The 23,843-nt window shown below is 42.6% G+C and overlaps 2 protein-coding genes across 5 annotated transcripts; both read left to right on the top strand.

The window, feature by feature from the left end:
* The first annotated feature begins 70 nt into the window (after positions 1-70).
* LOC105472593 (zinc finger and BTB domain containing 21) lies at positions 71-23,433 on the top strand. 3 transcript variants are annotated; one of them, XM_011725976.2, is made up of 3 exons: positions 71-211; positions 16,132-17,747; positions 18,351-23,433. In XM_011725976.2, exons 2-3 carry the CDS (start codon positions 16,145-16,147, stop codon positions 19,343-19,345), a joined length of 2,598 nt encoding a protein of 865 aa, XP_011724278.2. In that variant the 5' UTR covers positions 71-211; positions 16,132-16,144; the 3' UTR covers positions 19,346-23,433. The 3 variants fall into 3 exon arrangements, with proteins under 3 accessions (XP_011724278.2, XP_011724276.2, XP_070951851.1); XM_011725974.2 differs by having other exon boundaries at positions 16,132-23,433; XM_071095750.1 differs by lacking the exon at positions 71-211 and adding an exon at positions 1,003-1,271 and having other exon boundaries at positions 16,132-23,433.
* On the top strand, positions 588-12,636 carry LOC139363010 (protein capicua homolog). 2 transcript variants are annotated; one of them, XM_071095753.1, is made up of 4 exons: positions 588-1,009; positions 7,467-7,531; positions 7,648-8,074; positions 12,376-12,636. In XM_071095753.1, exons 1-3 carry the CDS (start codon positions 588-590, stop codon positions 7,695-7,697), a joined length of 537 nt encoding a protein of 178 aa, XP_070951854.1. In that variant the 3' UTR covers positions 7,698-8,074; positions 12,376-12,636. The 2 variants fall into 2 exon arrangements, with proteins under 2 accessions (XP_070951854.1, XP_070951852.1); XM_071095751.1 differs by lacking the exon at positions 7,648-8,074.
* Positions 23,434-23,843: the final 410 nt, after the last annotated feature.

Raw genomic sequence — 23,843 nt, 5'->3', positions numbered from 1 at the left:
CCGCGAGCCCCTCCCGCCCCGCCCTCCGGCGCCCGGCGCCCAATCAGAGTGCCGCGCACGTGACGAGCGCTGCCTGCGATGACCTCATCCCTGGTGTGGGATGACGTCAAATTCAAGATGGATGGAATCACAGCGGCAGCGGCGGCTGCGGCGCGCGCGAGCCGAGTGTGAGCGGAAAGGGGCCCGGCGTCTGCCTCGGGGCTGAAGACCGGTGAGTAACTGTCACGCCCCTCGCTCTAGGAGAACTGCGGGGCCCCCTGGGAGGCTACAGCCTCCCCGCAAAACGCGGCCTTTCCTGACGTAACTCTGAGGTGATTTCTCTCCTCTTTTTTCTCCACCAGCGGGTTGCGGGCTCCGAGCGCTTCTGCGCGTGCGCGGGGCCTGGGCGCTCACCGAGCATGCCCCGGGTTCCCACGTAGCCGATTGTACCCTCACACTGCGCATACTCCCTGCCCGCACTTGGCCTCGCCCTCGCGAATGCGCATGCTCCATTCCCTCGCGGGCTTCACTCGTCACCGTGGCCGAGCTGCCCCGGGGTAGGGGACTTGCTTGGCCCAGGCGCGCGCCCCTCGCGCGGAGCGGTTGAAATGCCTCGTGGAGAAGGGCGCGTTCTCCCGTTCTGGGCAGGGGTTGGGGGCCGGCGGTCCGGGCCGCGAGGTGCGTGCGGAAGCTGGCCGGTGGCCTTGGGGACCCCGCACCTGCCGCGACCCGCCGCTCCCTTCACGGTCCGGGACCCAGCCCCGCCGCCCCGTCCTCGGCCTAGTGGCCGGAGCGTGACCGCTCGGTGCCCGCCGGACGCTCGCTCCCCGCCCCCGGCCCGCCTCCCCGCCCGGCCCCTCCCGCGGACGCTTGGACCTCGCTGCGCGTTTCTTCCCCTCCAGACCCCCTGCAGACCTTGTCTGGGACTTCTCGGCGGTCCCGCAGAGCACAGCACCCTCCGCTGGCCTGGAGCTCTGCTGCTCGGCCGGCGACCGTCTCCCCGCTGGAGGAGCCCCTTCCCCCGGCCGAGGTCTGCGGCTGTAGGGGCAGGGAGTCAAGACGCAGCCCGTGCCGGCCTTAGAGACCCTGCGGCAGCGCCGCCACATCTCTTCCCGGCTTTTCGGGAACACGCCCAGTAGTCCATCCTCAGAGGCTCCTGCCTTTCCATCCTAGCACACCCCTGGGGGCTCGCACTCTGCCCCCGGTTGCTATGCGCTTCCAGCCACGAGGGCTCTGCGGTTCAGGAGAATTCCGCCAGAGAGCGCGTTCGGAGGCGGGCTGTGTTTAGACAGGTATCCCGGTGGGATTGCCTGAGCAAGAGGAGGGGGAAAGTTAGACTTCACACGGCCTGGGGTTTTTCCTTTCGTGCAAGCACTCGCAGCCCTGGCACCGAGCCTCCGAGGGCACGCGTGTATTACAGCATAGTCCAGCGATTGTTCACATGATGACCCTGAGCGCTCAATTAAGCAGCTTACATATGGTCCTCATACCTTGTTTAAGAAGACAAGAAAGTGGGTTAATCCATTTTAGAAAGATTTCTCTTGGAAAATTATCTTTTAAAGCTTTCCTCATGTACTTAAAGGAGTAAATCATGATCTCTAAGGACTAGTAGTCATTAAGTTTAAGCACCCCTAAATATCGATGTTGAAAAGAAAGTCGAAATTTGAAGTGCTGGTTTACTTAAAAGTAACTTTTTGTTTATTTTTCCTTTTTAACACTATTGAAAGTATAATGTGCTTCATTCTGTTGAAACAGAAATTGAAGAAGATATAACCCCTGCCCTCTAGTAACTTACACTATTTAGGAGGGAATATTAGATGTGTACACTGGTAAGGAAAAATTGTAAATAACAAAATTGGGGTTATTAAGAAGGTCTCGATGGAAATGAGATAATTAAAGGGACAATTTTTTCTTTTCCTTTTTTTTTTTTTTTATTTTGACGGAGTTTCACTCTTGTTGCCCCAGGCTGGAGTACAATGGCATGATCTCCGCCCGCTGCTACCTCCGCCTTCTGGGTTCAAGCGATTCTTCTGCCTCAGTCTCCCGAGTAGCTGGGATTACAGGCGCCCACCACCACACCCAGCTAATTTTTTTTTTTTTTCCTAGTAGAGAAGGGGTTTCACCCTGTTGGCCAGGATGGTCTTGAGATCTCCTGACTTCGTGATCCACACCCCAGTTGGCCTCCCAAAGTGCTGAGATTACAGGCATGAGCCACTGCGCCCAGCAGAAGGGACAATTTTAGTTGTCCCTAAAGCCAATGGAAGTAGAGAGAGCAGATCGTAAGCTATTTAAGAGCTACGTTTGACCAGGTCGCAGTGATAGGCTATAAGGGAAAGAGAAGAGATTTCTGGTTTTGGAAACTTAGGGGCTGGCAACACACCAAAGTAAATCGGGAATATGTGAGGACAAGCAGATGTGGGAGCAGGGACGAGAGGTGTGGAGTTTAAGTACCATGCTGGACCTGAGGATATACTGTGATGGAACTGTTCAGTAGGTACCTGAGAGGGTGGAGCCTCAAGAGTCTAAGCAGAGATACAGATTTGGGAGTCACCGTCCAGTAGTGATTAAAGTCACAAGATCTGATAGAAAAAGCAAAGAATACTGCCCCGTGTTGGGGCTCAGTAACGGATGCTGGAGAAATAAAGGTGAGCTAGTCCAGGTCTTGAGCCTCAAGTTTGATGATTTCTCTCTTTGCCCAATACCTAGCTTGCTAGGCCTTGTGCTGGGCATCAGGGATACAGGCATGCAAGCAAGGGTTCTTTCTTTAGGGAGCCCCTTGAGGGAGACACGTAAAAGCAGATCAATTGAAGAAGTTGTGGTGGTATTACAGAGAGATGAAGTATTGTGGTTTAGATGACTGAGCTGCTGGCTAGGGGCAACTACAAAAGCTTTGTAGAGTCGGTGACATTTCACCTGGATCTTTCGATAGAAGTTAACCAAGTAAAGGAGAGGGAAGAGAGATCTTGGGTGGCAGAAGCTGGATATGCAAGTTTGTAGAGTAGATGGTAAGGAGTGTCCAATAAGGGTGGAGAGATGAATTGTAACCAAAGTGTGAAAAGTCTTGTATGCCAGTCTATAGTTTGGATTTTCTTTAGAAATAGAAAAATCAGTACAGTACTCCAAAGCAGGGCAGTGATGTAATGTGCTTTACTTCAGCAAAACAACTAACAGCCATAATTTTCACTCCTGCATTTAATTGGAGTGAAGAATACAGAAAAATCAAATCTTTATTGTTGTGGAAGATAACGTGTTGAGCATTGATAAGAATGCCAAAAGATATTAAATAGATTATCAGTCTTTAAATAGCTTTCAGTCCTCTTGGGGAGACACAAATGACTAACAGTAAAGGCAGTGAATAAACATGTAAATGGTGCTGAAGTTGAAAGGAGGTATTTGCCCATTATAAACTGAAGTAGTCAAGGAAGGTATGTTCGTTTGCCTGGGCTGCTATAACAAAGTACTGCAGACTGGGTGACTTACCAGATTTCTTTTCTCACAGTTCTGGAAGCTGGAAGTCCAAGATCAAGGTGTCAGCAGGGTTGGCTGCTTCTGAGGCTTCTCTTTGGCTTATAGGTTACATCTTCTTGTCCCTACTTCGTCCTTCCTCTGTTCATGTCTTTGTGCTAATCTTCCTTATCTGTAAGAACACCAGTTACATCAGTTTAGGGGTCACCCTAAAGCCCTCATTTTAACTTAATTACGTCTTAGAGACCATGTCTCCAAGTACAGTTACATTCTCCAGGTGCTGGAGGGTGTCTTTATCATATAAATTTGTGGGGGAAGAGTGGGGACACAATTCAACCCATAATGGAGGATTTTATGGAGGAGCTGGGACTTGACCTGAGCTTTGAAAGGTGATTCATGTTCTGAGTAGTGTGCTGAGGGGGGGTTTAGGTGAGTTCTAGGACTTTCCAGATTGGGGAATGGAAGAAGTCAGATGTGCAGGTTAGGTCTCAGAGACAGAGTATCTGGAGCAGGAAGGTATCACTAGGGAATAACTAAGGGAAAGAAAAAAAATTTTTTTTTTTTTTTTTTGAGATGGAATTTCACTCAGGCTCAGCCGTCACCCAGTGGTGACTGGAGTGCAGTGGCACGATCCTGGCTCACTGCATCCTTCACCTCCCAGGTTCTAGCGATTCTCCTGCCTCAGCCTCTCTAGTAGCTGGGATTACAGGCACCCGTCACCACACCCAGCTAATTTTCATATTTTTGGTAGAGACGGGGTTTTACCATGTTGGCCAGGCTGGTCTCAAACTCTTGATCTCAGGTGATCCACCCACCTTGGCTTCCCAAAGTGCTAGGATTACAGGCATGAGTCACTGCGCCCGGCTCAGAAAATTTTAGAAGTCATTTGAAACCAGATTTTATAGAGCCCTGTAGTCATTGTTTTAAATATTTTAGCCTAATGGAGAACAATTGTTTTTATTATTTTATTTTTAAACAGGATCAAAGCTGGTTCTCTTCATTCAGATCTTAGATCTCAGCTGAAATATTCCATCAAGGTATTTTCTGACCATCCTCTCGAGGCACTGCATCTAGCGATAGCACCTTGTTTATTTCTACCATAACACTTAGCAGAATCTGAGGTTATCTTTTTTATTTGTTTCCTTATTTAGCATCTGATTTATCTCACTAGAAAGTGGGGGTCTTGTCTGTTTGGTGCACCCCTATATTTCAGATAAATCTAACCATGCCTTGTACAGAATTGGAATTCAGTAAATAAATTGAATTAATAATAGGAGTATTTAATGTGTATGTTGGGTGAACGATCAAAGCTTTGTTCTAAGAAGCTCAGGCTAGCAGCTGTATTAGGATGGGTTTGGAAGGCATGACAGGAACAGTGAATACCACGTGGAAATATATTAGGATTCTTTAATAACAAGAACAGAAAATGGCTGGCTTGAATGGAAAAAGTAGTTTATTGTAAAGATACAGGACTTAAGAGCTAAAAAACTGGGCCAGGAAGAAGGACAAAAACCAAGCTAACTCCAGGAATCTATGTAGCAGGCACTAGCAAGGCTGCATTTTCAGGCCTCCGCTGAGATAAATCAGCTTCATTTATTTATTGCCTTTGTCATTCTTCTCAGGATTCATATTCCAAGGACAAAGTTTCTGATTGATTTGGCTTTGGTTGTATGGTTAGCCCAGAGCTAGGGGAGAGGAGCACATCAGGCTGTGTAGCACATGAGGCTGTAGCACACAGTGGGACAAGAGCAGTTCTTCTATAGCAAAATCATGGGGCTGTTAACGGGATGGAATGGCTGTGTAGTGGCTGGAAGAAAACAGCCAAGGCTGTGACCAGAGTCTGCTAAGGTGCAAAGGAGCTTGAACTATGTTAGAGTAGGATCATTCTGCTGAATGTGGCAGAGAACAAACCATCAAACCAAAATCAAACCCCCTTGGTAGAGACTGAAAGTGTGGTGAAATGGAATACAAGATAATAACATAACTCTTCTTGAAGGATTGGATAAGCTAGTCTAGGTTTGAAATCTGAGGATATTTGCATTGTCACCAAGTGAGTGATGATAAGACTGAAACTCAGAGGCAGCTTCCTATCACCATCGAATAGTAAAATCCATTGGTAGGTGTTATGGCTAAATCCTGAGGTTAGGGTTTGGGGATAAGCAGTCTGTGTGTGTGTTTATATTCCAGAGTCAAATGTAGATGCTTTGTTTTTTTAACTAGGTGTTTGCCTTGTGTTACGTGCATTCCCTCTCTTTTCTAGTATCATGGTTAGGACTATAGAAGCAATCCCCAATATCCAAAGGACCCATGTTCCCAGAGTTGAATTCTAGGTTGATGCTGGATGTAAAGAGACATTTTCCTGTAGAACTGGTAGTAGCAGTTTTGTGGCTAGTCTGGGAGCCAACTTAATTTATAATGTACCTTTAGCTACGACACTAGTCCAAGTAGTAGGTGAGACTATTTTGATCCCTTTCCATCTCTCTTTCTCAACCCCTCACTCACCCCCTGGTACCCTTCTGAGTGCCAGCTCATGCTTTGCTGTCTTCTGCTTCTATCACTAGAATGCTCTATATTCAAAATTGCCTACCTTCCCCCTCCCTCAAAAATCTTTTCCATACGACTGATTTAACACTCTATAGAGGAAAGTATTTGCATTGAATTAATTTATGTTAAGATATGAGGCTGGGCGTGGTGGCTCACACCTGTAATCCCAGCACTGTGGGAGACCAAGATGGGCGGATCACCTGGGGTCAGGAGTTCGAGACCAGCCTGACCAACATAGTGAAACCCTGTCTCTACTAAAAATACAAAAATTAGCCAGGCCTGGTGGCTGGGGTCCCAGCTACTCAGGAGGCTGAGACAGGAGAATTGCTTGAACCCAGGAGGCAGAGGTTGCAGTGAGCCAAGATCGTGCCACTGCACTCCAGCCTGGGTAACAGAGTGAGACTCCATCTCAAAAAAAAAAAAAAAAAAAAAAAGAAGATGTGAGATATGAGTCCCCCACCCCCTTAGCATTTATTACCTGAGGAATTTGAAGTGATGGTATGAAATAATCTTCTGGAATCCAGTTCTGAAGGGTTTTGTAGCCATTCCAGGGAATTGGAAGTTGAGGCCAAGGCAAGCCCTTGCAAGGTTTTAAGCGCCAGCAAGGCCGATGAGCATTTCTGAAAAGTGTCTATGGTAGAAATGTAAAGAATGGAACCTTTAGTATTATAGGTTGACTATTCCTTTCTGAAATGCTTGGGACCAGAGATGTTTCAGATTTCAGATTGATTGGGATTTTGAAGTATTCGCATTATACCCGGTGATTCAGTGTCCCTAATCCAAAAATCCAAAATGCTCTAATGAGCCTTTCCTTTGTGCATCATGTCATTGCTCAGAAAGTAGTTTTGGGTTTTTGGACTAGAGATATTCAGCTTGTATTATAATTGTCAAAGGAGTGATGAGTCCCAAGCCTTCCTTAGGACTATTCACTCATAGTTAATAGTGAGTAGTTCCCACTATTCACTCATCCACCATCCTACCCCCTGGCCAAATTAATTGCTTCCTGGAATCGGTATCCCCATAGCATTCTTCACATCCTTCATTAATTGTTGTCTGTCCTACCATGGAAATGTGAACTACAGGAGAACAAGAAACAGGCCAGTTACTCATCTTCCCATCACCAGCACCTGTTGTGATACATGGTGGGTAGCAGGCCCACACAAGCATCTGTGAGGGGAAGAGGAGAAGGAAGGAAGATGTGCATGTGCCACATGGGAAGTGCTGAACGTACTGGGGCTTTCGAACATGTTGCCTCTTCTATCTTTCATAAAAATCCTATGTGGTGGGTAGTGTTAGCCATGTTTAACAGGTAAGGAAACTAGTCAGAAAGATTGAGTCATCTTTAGAAGGTTACATGCCTACTAGGTGGCAGAGCCAGGATTTGAGACAAATAGACTGATTTGAAAGGCTTTTCCATGGAACTGTAAGGTCCTCCGTGAATTGTTAACCATAAAGATTCTCTCATTTTGAAATTTCAGAAGACATGAAGTAGAAACAATCCAGGCAGGCTTTGGGAACCTATTTGTGTGCGAGGATCAAATTGGTAAGCAAGCTGGCCCTGTTTCAGAAACTGGTTTTCCTGGGGGGTTTTCCTTTTAGCTTTTTCTGTTGCTCATAAATAGACCTTTTCTTCCAAATTTCACCCACTTGTTTTTTAAGAGCTCCAAGGTTTTTCCGCCGTGACTGAAGTGGCAGAACTTCTGCCGTGATGAGTCAGGTGGAGATGAGCCGTGGAAAGGAGGGGCGTAGATGATGGTGGCAGCAGTGCATGTTTATATGTAAGATGCACTGCTTCTGTAAGTCGGAGGCCCTGATTACTCATAATGAAAACCTGCATGGAAATTTGGAGTGATGTGCCAGCAAACTTACCGGTCTAGATCTGAAAAATACACTGAGGAGAAAGTACACCCAGCAACAAAGTTCGCCTTATCTGACAGCAGAAGAGCAGAGAAATCAAAAGTTTTTGAGGATTCGGTCTACACAGCCACCAGCCACAAACAGTCTTGCTGGATTATCTCGTGATTGTCAGCAGTTGTGATTTTCCCCCTTTTACTTACATTCTTGATGGAGCATTTTGTATTTTTAGGTAATTGTTAAACTCAAATATACTGTCATTAAAACACAAAAATTCAGTATGTTGTCTGTTTGCAGCCAGAGTAGGAAAGGGTACATTGTTTTCAAAGCTTAATTGAATTAAAATGTAAAAAAAGCAAGGGCCTTAATATAAAGGTGAGGGATCTGCATCTCGTTCTAGACATCTAGAGTCTCCAGATCCTGGGGTACTGGGGAGAATGGACAATGTTGCTTTCCTGTGCAAGATCCTCAGATAACATATTTTAGCCCCCAAGGCACTAATGCCTCCCTCTTCCTCCAGCCTCATGGGCGTTTCCTCCCCCATGTGTACCTTTACCTTTCACCAGACAAAGCCACCTGTGGTTCCCTTGGATTCCTCCTGCTCTGTCTTGTCTCTGTGGTGGTGCGTGTACTGCAGCCCAGCCAGCTGATATGAATCCTGCCCTGCTACTTATTATCTCTCTGACATTGAGCATGTTACTTAACCTTCTGTGCCTCAGTTTTCTCATCTGTAGAATGGAGATAATAATAGTACCTAATTCCTAGGGTTGATGTCAATATTGGGTTGATACATAAAAAGTGTTTACTTTTGTGTATGTGGCAGAATAAGCACCCAAATTATAGCTGTTATTAAGTACCTAATTACTGTTCTTCTGAATGGAATGAAAAATAAATACTTATCCCTTGAAATGCCCTTCATCCTTCCTGCCTATCTCTTCCCGGCATTCCCTATAAAACTTTCTTCGTGTAACGCCCTTCCTGGTCTCCATCTCACCTGGCTCTGATGCCTGTCATCCATACTGCATCTCTACCTCTACAAACATCCTATCTGCTGCTTAGCATACTGGACTAGGCTGATGAATTGACCTGTCCTCTTCCTGCGCAAGACCTTAAGCTCCATAAGGCAGGGCCGTACTTGTTAAATTGGTATCTTCCATGTCTAGAAGGGTTCTAGCACACCCTAGACAGATGCTAGCCATAAGTCTATAACTGGATAACCTTAGGCAAGTGACTTGACCTCTCACTGCCTCAGTTTTCTCATTTGTAAAAAGGATTGATGACACTCTAGTTCAGAGGATGATACGAGAATTGGAAGAGGAAACTAGAGGCAGTGTCATGTAGGGGTTAAGAGCTTAGCCTCTGGAGCCAAGCCAGCTGATGCGAATCCTGCTCTGCTACTTATTATCTCTATGACGTTGAGCATGTTACTTGACCTTCTGTGCCTTAGTTTTTCTCATTGTAAAATGGGGATAATAGTACCTACCTCCTGTGGTTGATGTAAATATGGAGTTAGTACATAAAAAGTGTTTACTTTTGTGTATGTGACAGAATAAACACCAAATTTTAGTTGTTATTAAGTACCTAGTTACTGTTCTACTGAATGGAATGGAAAGTAAATACTCTGTAAAGTTGTCCTGCAGTTGTGTATCAGGAATTTGGACATCCCAAGGCACTTTTCAGGCTGGTGTGATGGCTCTAAATGGAGGTTATAGGAAAGTTAAGTTTTAAGTCCCCAATAATTTTCAGGGACAGTGAGTATTTCTCTTACAACTTAACTCTGAGTGACTTTATTATTGTCCCCTAGTTCATAGATGTTTTCATTCAAAGAAGATAGAAGTCTGTGATCCAAGAAATTTGAAGCAGTGACTTAGAGCAGAAATAGGGATCATGATACTTTGAATAATGCATAAAGAAGGAAACCTTTCTAAACAAAGAACAGGGACACAAATACTGCTTTTTTGGCAACAGGATGCATACGGTCTGTGGAATATCATTTGCTTCAGGTCCAGGGATGTAGAAAACTCCCCTTGGTTTAGTCTTCACACTAAAGAGCCAGGACAAGCCCTTGGAAGGGAGGTTTGAAGTGGTTAGCCTTTACCTGTGCTTCAAGTTCTGTTTGTGTCTTAGTTTGGATTCCCCCAAAAGTAGACCCTAAGATAAAGATTCAGATTTAGATGTTTATTTGGGAAGTGATCCCAGGAAGCACAAGAAAGGAAGTAGGGACAGTAAGGCAGAGATGGAGGCTCATAAAGGGTACACTGATGAACAGGTTTGCTGCTCACATGTAGGATATCAAAACTGAATTCTTAAAAAAAATCAGAACTCCTGTTTTTTCTGTCAAACCTCGTCTCTCCTAAGGATGCCCTTCCAGTTATTTTGGCAGAATGCTTAACTCCACACCTTCTGTTTTCTCCTGCAGTCTGTCCACTAGAAATCCTAATGACTCTGCCTTTACCTCCATTGCTACCACCCTAGTCCCAGCCACTATCCTCTCTCATCTGAGTCATTACAGTGAACTGCAAGCCGGCCCGCAGCTTCCATCCTAACCTACCCTCTGTTGTCTACTCTCAACAACAGAGCCAGAGCAATCCTTTGGAAGCATAATTCAGGTCTTTGTCATTCCTTGCTCAGAATCTTCAGTGGCTGTCCATTTCATCCATAGTAAGAAAGAAAGTTCTTCTGGAGGTCTCCCAGCCCTTGACAGTCTTTCTTCTTCTTGCCTCTCAGATGTCATCTTGCATGGTTCCCAGCACACACTGCTCCAGCCCTTCTGTTGCCTTAGCTTCTCCTTTTGTTGTGATGTTCTTCCTCCATTTATCTCCATGGCTCATCCCTCGCCTCCTTCATACCTTCTTTGATCCCATTTTGATGAGTAAATGACATGAGAAGTTCCTGGTACATTTTATAGTGTAGGTTCCTGTATAGTTAGGTGCTATATAAATGGTAGCAACTATTATCTTATTTAATTCCCACAATAGCATTATGTGGTAGCTGCATTATCCTTATTTTATAGCAAGGTAAACTGAGGCTCAAAGAGGTTGGTTAGCCTAGAACACTGGCTCTCAAAATATTTTGACTGACCCACAGGAAGGAATACATTTTATATCTCAATCCAGTCCGTGCTTGCTTATGTGAATATGTACATATATATAATAGAAACAAAAGTTTCTCAAGCTCGTAATTAACCTTAAGACATTTGATGCATTCTGATATTTTCTGCTCTGTCCTAGTCATTTATTTTTTAAATGCTAATTTTAAACCACCAAATTGAGTTTAAGAACCCCTTTTGACAGAGACTATCCAAGCCTTTAATTCTGTATCTTTAATTCTGTGTTACAGCTTTTCCCTGTGGCAACATCTGAACTAGCTTTGTCAAAAATTATTAGTGCTAAAAACTCCTCAGTACCCAGCTGAGTAATACATGTAACATTATAAGCTTATGTCTTTTTCTGCTGACCTCTGTAAAATATGATAAGGGTTTCTTTATACAGATAGATGTAAAGAACGTCTGGTAGGAATAAGGAAAATTTGAATGACTAACAGAAGAAAGAGGAAGGGAAATTATCAAGTAGTCACAAATAGAATAATTTTTTAAAAATAGAGGAATTAAAATTTACCATTTACTTTGAAAGGATGGTAGGCGGGAATGGACAGAAACTTGGTACAGTCTGACCAAAGCAGTTGTTTGTGGACAGGCTAAAGGCATCATCTCTAGAAGCAAAGTCCTGTGTTGCAGTCAGTTAAATTGAGTCGCATCTTATCAGGGAGTCAGAAGGAATTGTATACTGCGTGTGGCCACTCCCAGGTTGACAGCCTAGGAGACTCTGGGCTCTTCTGAAGAGCCTGGTGGCTGGGGTAACCAGCAAAGGCCAAAAGAGAACGTACAAATGTGCTGGGGTCAAGTTTGGTTCATCTACAGTTTGCCCTCTAGAGAAAGATAAAACCGTCACAAATATTCTTAGTTACTTGGGATACATTTAATCTTAGAAATAAATGTCTTAACAATATTTGAAAGAAAATACGGCATTATAAAATGAAAGGGATGAGCCAGGTGCATTGGCTCACGCCTGTAATCCCAGCACTTTGGGAGGCTGAGGCAGGCAGATCACGTGAGGTCAGGAGTTCGGGACCAGTCTAGCCAATATGGTGAAACCCCATCTATACTAAAAATACAAAAGTTAGCTGGGCGTTGTGGGGCACGCCTGTAATCCCAGCTACTCAGGAGGCTGAGGCAGGAGAATCACTGGAACCCAGGAGGCAGAGGTTACAGTGAGCCAAGATTGAGCCATTGCACTCCAGCCTGGGCAACAGAGCGATACCCCGTCTAAAAGAAAAAATGAAAAGGATGAGGTGTTAGAGGAACAGAAGCCTAAATAAAGGGTCAGATACACAGAGTCAGGCATTGTCTCCGCATGAAATGGCTTTGTCTGCATCGAGAATATGGTGGGGTTAATCTGCCCTATTTCTTTGATACCAAATAGATGCCTATTAATCCTGCAATTTCTGCAAGTTAATTTGTTGAGTTTTCTTTAGATGAACTCTTTGCAACAACCCTGCAAGAGGAGGGCACAGTTGTCATTCCCATCTCACGTGAGGGACCTGCCACACCGAGAGGCTAACAGAAACACCCAAGGACAATCAGCCAGCCTGCAAGGAGCTGGCATCTCAACCCAAGTGTCTGGCACCAGAGCTTGCACTCTACCACTTGGCCTCCTCTTTTCATGTTTAGATTTGAAGAGCATTTCAGTGAAATCTCAGTTTAAACTCTTTAATTAAATTTAGAAGTGGGCTAAAGTTTCCTTTGTGCTATTGTTGAAAATGTGATTTGGTAAGAAAATAGTATTCATGAGATTGCAAGGCAAATAGAATTAAGAAAGAAAACAAACTTCTTTTATTCTTTAACACTTACAATCTTTTTTTTTTTTTTTTTTTGAGACAGCGTCCTGCTCTGTCACCCAGGCTGGAGTGCAGTGGCACAGTCTTGGCTCACTACAACCTCCACCTCCCAGGCTTAAGTGATTCTCATGCTTCAGTCTCCTGAGTAGCTGGGATTACAGGCGCATGCCTCCATCCCTGGCTAATTTTTGTATTTTCAGTAGAGATGGGGTTTCACCATGTTGGCCGGGCTTGTCTCGAACTCCTGACCTCAAGTGACCTGCCCGCTTTGGCCTCCCAAAGTGCTGGGATTACAAGTGTGAGCCACCGTGCCCGGCATAAACACTTTCGTTAGTAATTAGCAAATAATTTTTCTCTTTCCAAATTCTTATCTATTTTTAAAGGTCTCTTGGCCAAGCTCAGTGGCTCGTGCCTATAATCCCAACACTTGGGGAGGCTGAAGCGGGAGGATCTCTTGAGCCCACAAGTTGGAGACCAGCCTGAGCAACATAGTGAGGCCCCATTTCTAAATAAAAATTACCCGGGTGTAATTAGTCCATTTTCATAATGCTAATAAAGACATACCTGAGGCTGGGTAACTAACAAAAAGAGGTTCAGTGAACTCACAGTTCCACGTGACTGGGGAAGCCGTGTAATTATGGCAGAAGGTGAGTGCCGGGCACATCTCACATGGTGGCAGGGAAGAGAGAACTTGTGCAGGGGAACTCCTCTTTATAAAACCATCAGCTCTCCTGAGATTTATGCATTATCTCAAGAACAGCATAAGAAAGACCTGCCCCCATGATTCAGTTGCTTCCCACTGGGTCCCTCCCAGATGTGAGGAACTGTGGGAGCTACAGTTCAAAATGAGATTTTACTGGGGACACAGCCAAAATATATCATTCCATCCTGGCCCCTCCTGAATCTCACATCTTCACATTTCAAAACCAATCATGCATTCCCAACAGTCCCCCAAAGTCTTAACTAATTTCAGCATTAACTCAAAAGTCCACAGACCAAAGTCTCATCTGAGACAAAGCAAGTCCCTTCCACCTATGAGCCTGCAAAGTCAAAAACAAGTTAGTTACTTCCCAGATACAGTGGGGGTACAGGAATTGGGTAACTACAGCCGTTCCAAATGGGAGAAATTGGCCAAAACAAAGAGGCTTACAGGCCCCATGCAAGGCCAGAATCCAGCAGGGCAGTCAAATTTCAAAGCCCCAAAATTATCTTGGACTCTGTCTCACATCCAGGTCAAGCTGATGTAAGAGGTGAGCTCCCATGGTCTTGGGCCGCTCCGCCCCTGTGACTTTGCAGGGTATATCCCCCGCTCCTGGCTGCTTTTATGGGCTGGCATTGAGTGTCGATGGGTTTTGCAGGCACACAGTGCCAGCTGTCAGTGTATCTACCATTCTGGGTTCTGGAGGATGGTGGCCCTCTTCTCACAGCTCCACTAGGCAGTGCCCCAGTGGGGACTCTATATGGGGGCTTCAACCCCACATTTCCCTTCTGCATTGCCCTAGCAGAAGTTGCTCCATGAGGGCCCTGTCCCTCATGGAAGGGACACAGCCCTGCAGCAAACTTCTTCCTGGACATACAGGTGTCCACATGGAAACTGTCAATGCTTGGAGCTTGCACCATCTGAAGCCATGGCCCAAGCTGTACCTTGGCCCCTTTCAGCCACGGCTAGAGCACCTGGGACACAGGGCACCAAGTTCCTAGGCTGCACACAGAAAGGGGTCCCTGGGCCTGGCCCACGAAACCATTTTTTCCTCCTAGACCTCTGGGCCTGTGATGGGAGGGGCTGCTGCAAAGGTCTCTGGCATGTCCTAGAGACATTTTCCCCATTGTCTTGGTGATTAACATTCGGCTCCTCGTTACTTAGGCAAATTCCTGCAGCCAGTTCCTGCAGCCAGTTTGAATTTCTCCTCAGAAAATGGGATTTTCTTTTCTTTTTACTGTTAGGCGGCAACTTCTCCAAACTTTTATTCTCTACTTCCCTATAAAACTGAATGCCTCTAACAGCACCTGAGTCACCTCTTGAATGCTTTGCTGCTTAGAAATTCCTTCTGCCAGATACCCTGAATAATCTCTCTCAAGTTAAAAGTTCCATAGATCTCTAGGGCAGGGGCAAAATGCCACCAGTCTCTTTGCTAAAACATAACAAGAGTCACCTTAGCTTCAGTTCCCCACAAATTCCTCATCTCCATCTGAGACCACCTCAGCCTGGATTTCATTGTCCATATCATTATCAGCATTATGGTCAAAGCCATTCAGCAAGTCTCTAGGGAGTTCCAGACTTTCCCTCATTTTCCTGTCTTCTTCTGAGTCCTCTGAACTGCTCCAGCCTCTGCCTGTTACCCAGTTCCAAAGTTGCTTCCACATTTTTGGGTATCTTTTCAGCAGTGCCCCAGTCTATTGGTATCAATTTACTGTATTAGTACATTTTCACACTTCTAATGAAGACATACCCAAGACTGGGTAACTTACAAGAAAAAGAGGTTCAGTGGACTCACAGTTCCACGTGGTTGGGGAGGCCTTATAATGATGGTGGAAGGCAAGGAGGAGCAAGTCACATCTCACATGGCAGCAGGGAAGAGAGAACTTGTGCTATCATGAGAAGAGCACGAGAAAGAGAAAAGAAAGAAACCATGATTCAGTTACCTCCCACTGGGTCCCTCCCACGACATGTGGGAATTGTGGGAGTTACAATTCAAAAGGAGATTTGGGTGGGGACACCACCAAACCGTATCACCTGGCGAGGTGGCATATGCTTGTGGTCCCAGCTACTCAGGAGGCTGAGTGGGAGGATTGCTTGAGCCCAGGAGGTTGAGGCTGCAGTGAGCCATCATGGTGCCACTGCACTCCAGCCTGGGTGACAGAGAGATACCCTATCTCAAAATAAAAAATAAGGGTCTCACAAGACCTGCTTTGCAACCAATTGTTAACAGTTCACATTATGTTTAAGTATATGTAGTAATAAAGCTGATTTTCTGTCAAAATTATAGACTTCAGGGGTTTTGATAATTCATACTTGTTTTCTGAATTGATAAGGAATAGTGCCAAGCATCAAATGGATAAGGACCCTAAATAATAAACCTTTATTTTCAAATATTGCTTCCATATCCACCTGCCAAGTTCTGGCAGCCTTTTTGATGGTATACAAATGCCTATGTTATAGTTCCTGCAATTCTTCTGTTTTAATGAGGACCTACTTAAACCACGAGACTTATTTTACATTTTCACCATTATTTAAATAAGATTGTTCATTCATAAAGCTTCTGTCAGCCTACGGTCTGCTAAATATTGGTACCTTTGCAAAGACAGCTGATGTTCCCTGCTCTTGAGGAGCCCTTCATTCCAAGGGAACTTTTCACTGCAATATCTGTAGTAATTTTACATTTTGTCTTTTAGATAAACTCAAGCCATGGAGGGATTACTGCATTACATCAACCCCGCACACGCCATTTCTCTCCTAAGTGCCCTGAATGAGGAGCGTCTCAAAGGACAGCTGTGCGATGTGCTGCTGATTGTTGGAGACCAAAAGTTCCGAGCTCATAAAAACGTCTTGGCTGCCAGCAGCGAATACTTTCAGAGTTTATTCACAAATAAGGAAAATGAGTCACAAGCTGTATTTCAGCTTGACTTCTGTGAGCCAGATGCTTTTGATAATGTTTTAAACTACATTTATTCTTCCTCTCTATTTGTTGAGAAGAGCAGCCTTGCTGCTGTGCAAGAACTTGGCTATAGTCTTGGGATTTCCTTTCTGACAAACATCGTTTCTAAAACACCTCAAGCCCCCTTTCCAGCGTGTCCTAATAGAAAAAAAGTGTTTGTAGAAGATGATGAAAACAGTTCTCAAAAGAGAAGTGTCATTGTTTGTCAAAGTAGAAACGAAGCACAAGGAAAAACTGTTAGTCAAAATCAACCTGATGTAAGCCATACTTCCCGGCCCTCTCCTAGCATTGCAGTCAAGGCTAATACCAATAAGCCACATGTCCCAAAACCAATTGAACCACTTCATAGTTTGTCATTAACTGAAAAGAGTTGGCCGAAAGATAGTTCTGTGGGATATGCAAAGTCTCTTGAGCATTCTGGATCTTTGGATGATCCTAATAGAATCAGTTTGGTGAAAAGAAATGCAGTATTGCCTTCAAAGCCTCTGCAAGACAGAGAAGCTATGGATGATAAACCAGGTGTGAGTGGTCAGCTTCCAAAAGGAAAAGCTCTAGAGCTGGCTTTGAAGAGACCACGGCCACCTGTTTTGTCTCTTTGTAGCTCATCAGAGACTCCCTATGTATTAAAAGAAACTAACAAAGGAAATGGTCAAGGTGAAGATAGAAACTTGTTGTATTATTCAAAGTTAGGCTTAGTGATCCCATCCAGTGGATCTGGTTCTGGAAACCAAAGCATTGACAGGAGTGGCCCACTTGTTAAGAGTCTCCTCAGACGGTCTTTGTCGATGGATAGCCAGGTTCCTGTCTATTCACCTTCCATAGATTTGAAATCTTCCCAGGGATCATCTTCGGTGTCCAGTGATGCACCAGGGAATGTGTTGTGTGCTTTATCTCAAAAGTCATCTTTAAAAGATTGTAGTGAAAAAACAGCCCTAGATGACAGGCCTCAAGTGCTACAACCGCATCGCCTCAGGTCCTTTAGTGCTTCTCAGTCAACAGACAGGGAGGGAGCCTCCCCTGTGACTGAGGTGCGCATAAAGACCGAGCCCAGCAGCCCGCTGTCGGACCCCTCGGACATCATCCGCGTCACTGTGGGAGATGCGGCAGCAACAGCAGCTGCCTCATCTTCATCAGTCACAAGAGACCTGTCTCTGAAAACAGAAGATGACCAAAAAGACATGAGCAGACTCCCAGCAAAAAGGAGGTTCCAAGCGGACCGAAGGTTGCCGTTTAAGAAGTTAAAGGTGAATGAGCATGGGTCTCCTGTGTCAGAAGATAATTTTGAGGAAGGCTCAAGCCCTACTATCCTTGATGCAGATTTTCCAGATTCTGATTTGAATAAAGACGAATTTGGTGAGTTGGAGGGGACGAGACCAAACAAAAAATTTAAATGCAAACATTGCCTTAAGATCTTTAGATCAACAGCAGGTCTTCACCGTCATGTTAACATGTACCATAACCCAGAAAAGCCCTACGCTTGTGACATCTGTCACAAGAGGTTTCACACCAACTTCAAAGTGTGGACACACTGTCAGACCCAACACGGCATAGTGAAGAACCCATCACCAGCCTCTAGTTCACATGCTGTTTTGGATGAAAAATTCCAAAGAAAGCTGATTGACATAGTGAGAGAGAGAGAAATTAAGAAGGCCCTGATCATTAAGTTAAGGCGCGGCAAGCCTGGTTTTCAGGGACAGAGTAGCTCCCAAGCGCAGCAAGTCATCAAGAGGAACTTGAGATCTCGAGCCAAAGGAGCTTACATTTGTACTTACTGCGGAAAAGCGTACCGCTTTCTCTCTCAATTTAAGCAGCACATAAAAATGCATCCAGGAGAAAAACCCCTTGGAGTAAATAAAGTTGCTAAACCAAAAGAGCATGCTCCTCTTGCAAGTCCAGTAGAAAACAAGGAGGTTTACCAGTGCCGTCTCTGTAATGCTAAGCTCTCTTCTCTCCTAGAGCAAGGAAGCCACGAGCGGCTGTGCCGGAACGCGGCCGTCTGCCCTTACTGCAGCCTCAGGTTTTTCTCGCCCGAGCTGAAGCAAGAACACGAGAGCAAGTGTGAGTATAAGAAGCTGACCTGCCTCGAGTGCATGCGCACCTTCAAGTCCTCTTTCAGCATCTGGCGGCACCAGGTTGAAGTCCATAATCAGAACAACATGGCACCCACCGAAAACTTTTCTTTGCCCGTTTTGGACCACAATGGTGATGTAACTGGTTCTTCAAGGCCCCAGTCCCACCCTGAGCCCAATAAAGTAAACCACATCGTCACCACAAAAGATGATAACGTGTTCAGTGATTCTTCAGAACAAGTTAACTTCGACTCGGAAGATTCCTCTTGTCTCCCTGAAGATCTTAGTCTTTCCAAGCAACTGAAAATCCAAGTCAAAGAGGAGCCTGTGGAGGAGGCTGAGGAAGAGGCACCCGAGGCCAGCACAGCCCCCAAAGAAGCGGGTCCTAGCAAAGAAGCCAGCCTGTGGCCCTGCGAGAAGTGTGGGAAGATGTTCACAGTGCACAAGCAGCTGGAGCGTCACCAGGAGCTTCTGTGCTCTGTGAAACCATTTATTTGTCACGTGTGCAACAAAGCTTTTCGCACTAATTTTAGACTCTGGAGTCACTTCCAGTCGCACATGTCTCAGGCTTCAGAGGAATCGGCACATAAGGAATCTGAGGTGTGCCCTGTTCCCACAAACTCTCCCTCTCCACCACCTCTGCCACCGCCACCGCCACTGCCCAAGATCCAGCCTCTGGAGCCTGACAGCCCCACAGGCCTGTCCGAAAACCCAACTCCAGCCACAGAAAAACTGTTTGTGCCCCAAGAATCAGATACCCTTTTTTACCATGCCCCACCCCTTTCAGCAATCACATTTAAAAGACAGTTTATGTGTAAACTTTGCCACAGGACATTCAAGACTGCATTTAGTCTTTGGAGTCACGAACAAACACACAATTGAAAGACCAACACTTTTTACCTATGGGAGGCAGTCCTCAGATTTCAACCGGAATTGTGAAATGTGTCATAAGAAACAAAATATTTTTTAAACAAGAATAATAAAGGTTGGAGATTGTTACGCTTGAAATTAAGTTTGAGACAAATTGATAATTACTTAGTAAAGTCCTTAATCAACTTTAGAAATACACCTTTTAAAATATTGTGATTCTGGACCTTACAAGAACAAGATGGTTTGATTTCGTTAATGTTGAAATTGGATTAGTCTTGATTGTGTGCATGGTTCCTCATTCCATGGTGTCAATATAATCATTTAATTGAGGTTTTTGGTTTTTTACTGATTTGTAATTAGTGGAATACTATCAAAGTATTCCTTCTTTTGATTATTTTAGACACTTGAGTTCTAGTTAAATCTTAACCATGTTCTTAAGTCCAAAATATATCAGGAAGAAGTGGAGTAGTTTTCTGTATTGATTTGTATCTTAGACTACTTTAGCAATAAAAGATAAATCTCAACTTTGACAAGTTATCCTGACACTTGATAAAAATAAATATTTGGTATTTTGTGGTCATGTAGAACTTCTTTTTGTATGACAATTGTGAGAAATTTAAATCAGCAATAGTAACACTTAGATCTTTATAAACTAACAAAAACTTGCTTTCAGTCAATATAATAAACGATAAACTCTAAGGAAGACCTGGGAAATGAACGCAATTTATGGAAGTCCCCTACAGTCAGTTTATAAGGGTTTCAGTAGTGATAGACATTGTGATAAAAACTTGTACCATGTTACATGTACACTGCACCACAGTCTAAATTCAGACCAGCATTTGAAGGACTGCAGATGTTTCATTTCCTCTGATTTATGCTGTCACAAATTGAAAATCTGAGTGTAGTTAGGACCAAAAACAAAGCTAACCATATGGCACTAATTTTGATTTTAACATTAGTCTAAAAAATAAGGTCGGGACATATATTTAAATAGATCCCAGATACTCAAGAGTTAGCACAGCTGATCTAAAATTCTAAATTACCATTTACTTCTAGATAATTCAGAGCAGAAGAGAAACATCTCACTGCAGTTTCAACATTCTTTTCAAGAACAATATATACAACATTTACATTTCCCTGCCTCTCTTTTGTGACAGTTTCTGTTAGAATTTTTTGGTGGTCTGGTGGTTAAAATCAGCAAGGCCATTCTCTACATCATTGCTTAATATTTCAGAAATAGATATTAAAGCACTATCAGTGGTCCAAAATTAGTTTTCGCTACTTATTTCGGTCTGTGGGTTTTGGGCTTTTCAGAGAATACTATGTATAATTTGTAATTGAAAGCCTTTCAATAGGATATCCAAAGTTCAGTGTGGTGTTTCAAAAGGGAAAATTTTTACTTGTAGGGGTGGGAATTAGATGTATTTAAAAAAATGAAACTATAAAATCCTTTTAAGAAAGTAATACCAATTTAGACTCTAGTTTGTGTTACAAGGTATTCTTTCAAAATTTTTTAAAAAGTCAACTACTATCATTAAGAAATAACTTTAAATTTGTGCTGTAGCAGAAAATAACTCCGTACCCATCAGTCTTATTGCCAACATTCCATCCCACTGGGAGGAAAGAGAATTCTCATTTTTTTATTGAACCAGACATTTTTATAAAATACTGATTGACTTTGTACATTATAGATATTATATATGAAATTTTGCCTTGTATTCTTTCACTTGAAAAAACTCCAAAATTCCACATTTTAGTAGTTACTTCCTATTCTTTCTTAAATTTGATGGAGAAGGGAAAATAAATTGCAGTTATTGATTCTTGCCATCTTTGTTTTCCTAAAGAAATCTATGCATTTTAAGGATAAAACTAAAGCATATGGCTTTACATGAAACATCAGGATGGATTATTGTACATTGAATTCATTCCCCGTATAATGTGGTATTTCTTACTCTGACCATCTTAGTAGCTGTCACTTCAGAAGAAGACAGTTTCCCTGAGTGATCATCACCTACATGGCCATTAGAGTATCTATTGGTGATAATTCCATGATACAGAGTATCTTGGCATTATAAATTCAGTATCCCAGGACTTGAACCTTTATGCTACATTTTTGAAGATTTTTAAAAAATAATATTGTTAATCAGTAAAAAAAAGAAAAAAAATATTTTTGATCTAAACATAGGTTCTGCATATCTGTTAGATTTTAAAAATGACTGGTGTTTTGTCTTCACATTTTTGTCTAAGCAAGGAATATAAGATTTCAAATAAAATTTTGAACCAAAAACATTTATAATGCCGTTCTGGTTTTTCTATTACTTTTTATACTGTACTTTAAAAGCATTAGGCTGAAAGAGTTTATTTTGGTGGTCAAAAAAAATATGCTTCCACTCATGTAACTATTTTAAATGTTAAGAAGTAAAATAATGAAAGATATGTTAATTACTTTATTCAGTAAAGTTTTTTAAGAATGTTTATCTCAGCCAGTAGGCAAATACTTGGTGTAAAACAAGTTGGTCTTAAATTGTTGCAACTCATTAGCTAGTGAAGATATTCATGTAAATATCTTTTAGGATTGTAATTAATTTTGAAAATGTAGAAAGCTCTTTATTCCATGTAAGTATGCAGGATGCCTGCTTTTTTATGCAGTTGTGGAAAGAATGTAAAATGTTTTAATATATTCTTTGTTAATCTGAGAACTTGATATTGAATCATTTTCTTTATGTGGGAGAAGGAGGGAGTAACATAAAACGTGTTTTTATCACTCAAAGTAAGCAATGGAGGTAACAAATATTGTGCATTTTAACAGTAATATTTGAAGATTTGTAGAATATTCACCTTTAAAACTAGTTAGTATGCATTTATAATTTTACCAGAATATACAACTAACAATTCAACAGTGATGTTCTTTACATTTGTGGGGAGATATGTGATGTTCTTGGTATTCTGGTTTGGAATGGAATGTTTATAGCCTTGCCAGTAAAAATATGCCCCAGCACTTAATTAGTGACCGTTTGAATCCATATGTAGTCCCATGGTGCTAATGAGAGTAGCTGCTGTGAAACAGGAATAAAATGCGTCTGTTCACGGAGGTGCAGTGTGGCTGCATCTGCAAAGCCAACTGTCTGATCAAGGTGAGGGAGAGATGTGAGAATTAACAGATCTAAAGTTGGCCTTTGTTGCCTCAAATTGGGTTTGTACACACGTGCATGCGTGCGTATATACAACTGTAATCTGGAACTTTAAGAAGTAAAATTATTTGAAATTTCTTAGTAAAAAGTAATTAGGTATAATTCCAATAGATTTCTGTATAAATTTTATCTAACTGGATTACAAGTCAGTTTGTCAATTTACGATGTCTCAGTGATGTTTCTGCAATAATTGTGAAATGCATTATTGATTTAAATAATGCTAACACATTTGAAAAGTGTTCTTTAACACTGACTACTAAACTTTAAGTTTTAAAAAATAGGTTTTCATTTATGGCTTTTTGTGGTTTTAGCACTTTAAGAAGTTTAATTTTTGTAATTTTTAATATGCTCTTTCAGTGCATCTCAGCAGGTACTCCAGCTTATGGCATTCCCATGTGACTCGGGGGAAGACAAAGTCGGTGTTTAGATTCTGGAGGAGAAAAAATAAGTTACAATGTCAGCTGTTTTTAAAAATTCCTTTTAGACAGTCTTTTGGGAACCAAAGCATTTTACTGTAAATCTTTAAAATAACAGAATTCAGTGCTCTTTCATCATTTGTTAGTGCTGTCCAGATTTTTCACACAGTTATACTCAGTTATTACTAATTTTCAGAACATTAGTCCAAGGCTATTTCAAATTTCCCGTTGAATATATGCTTATGGTTAAAAGAAAAACAAATGAATGGTTTTATAATTCTGTATATTTTGTCATATGCCTTAGCAGAGTAAGTCATTTTTCAGTTTTACTTAGGAATAAGCTTTTTCAAACTGAAAATTCATGGTAAAGTAGGATTTCTATCTAATGTTAATCCATTGCTTATTTGTATTCAATTCTTTTGTCTGTTTACTTTGCTTAAATGTTGACTAAGAATGATTGGAGTCAATAAATTTGTACTGTATTTTGCTTTGAGTCAGTCTCAATGGTATGCTCTGTACTTTGATAGTAACCATGTGTAGCATTTACATTTATGAAAGTAAAGTTAAAATCTTCTTATTTGGGTAATGTGAGTAGCCACTTATGAGTTGTGAGAGATTTAATTTTCCCCCATTCCAGGTTGCTTATCGAATTAAGGTTGTATTAAAGCTTTAGTTATTTGGGCACCACAAATATATGATGGTTAAAACCAGATAGGCAACCATCTTTGCTCATCTGCCATTTCCTTTACTATTCACACTAGTAGTTTTTAAGGTGATGGGGCAGGGGGGTAAATGCAGAAAAAGAACATTTTTAAGTACCCTGCATTAATATTTCTGCATAGCAATTGATAAACCAGTTTTATTTGATAATCTAAAGAATTTAATGTCATAGCTTTTTTTTTC

Source organism: Macaca nemestrina, chromosome 4 (assembly GCF_043159975.1).
Source record: "Macaca nemestrina isolate mMacNem1 chromosome 4, mMacNem.hap1, whole genome shotgun sequence".
Taxonomy (NCBI): Eukaryota; Metazoa; Chordata; class Mammalia; order Primates; family Cercopithecidae; genus Macaca; species Macaca nemestrina.
The sequence above is the reverse complement of the archived record's forward strand: the minus strand, read 5'-3'. Positions and strand labels throughout refer to the sequence as shown.

Coding starts and splice junctions, on each gene's coding strand:
- LOC139363010 (XM_071095751.1), top strand. CDS start 588: ATGCCTCGTGGAGAAGGGCGCGTTCTCCCGTTCTGGGCAGGGGTTGGG. Junction 1,010..7,466: donor AGCCCCTTCCCCCGGCCGAG/GTCTGCGGCTGT, acceptor TTGAAATTTCAG/AAGACATGAAGTAGAAACAA. Junction 7,532..12,375: donor TGTGTGCGAGGATCAAATTG/GTAAGCAAGCTG, acceptor AGTTTTCTTTAG/ATGAACTCTTTGCAACAACC.
- LOC105472593 (XM_011725974.2), top strand. CDS start 16,145: ATGGAGGGATTACTGCATTACATCAACCCCGCACACGCCATTTCTCTC.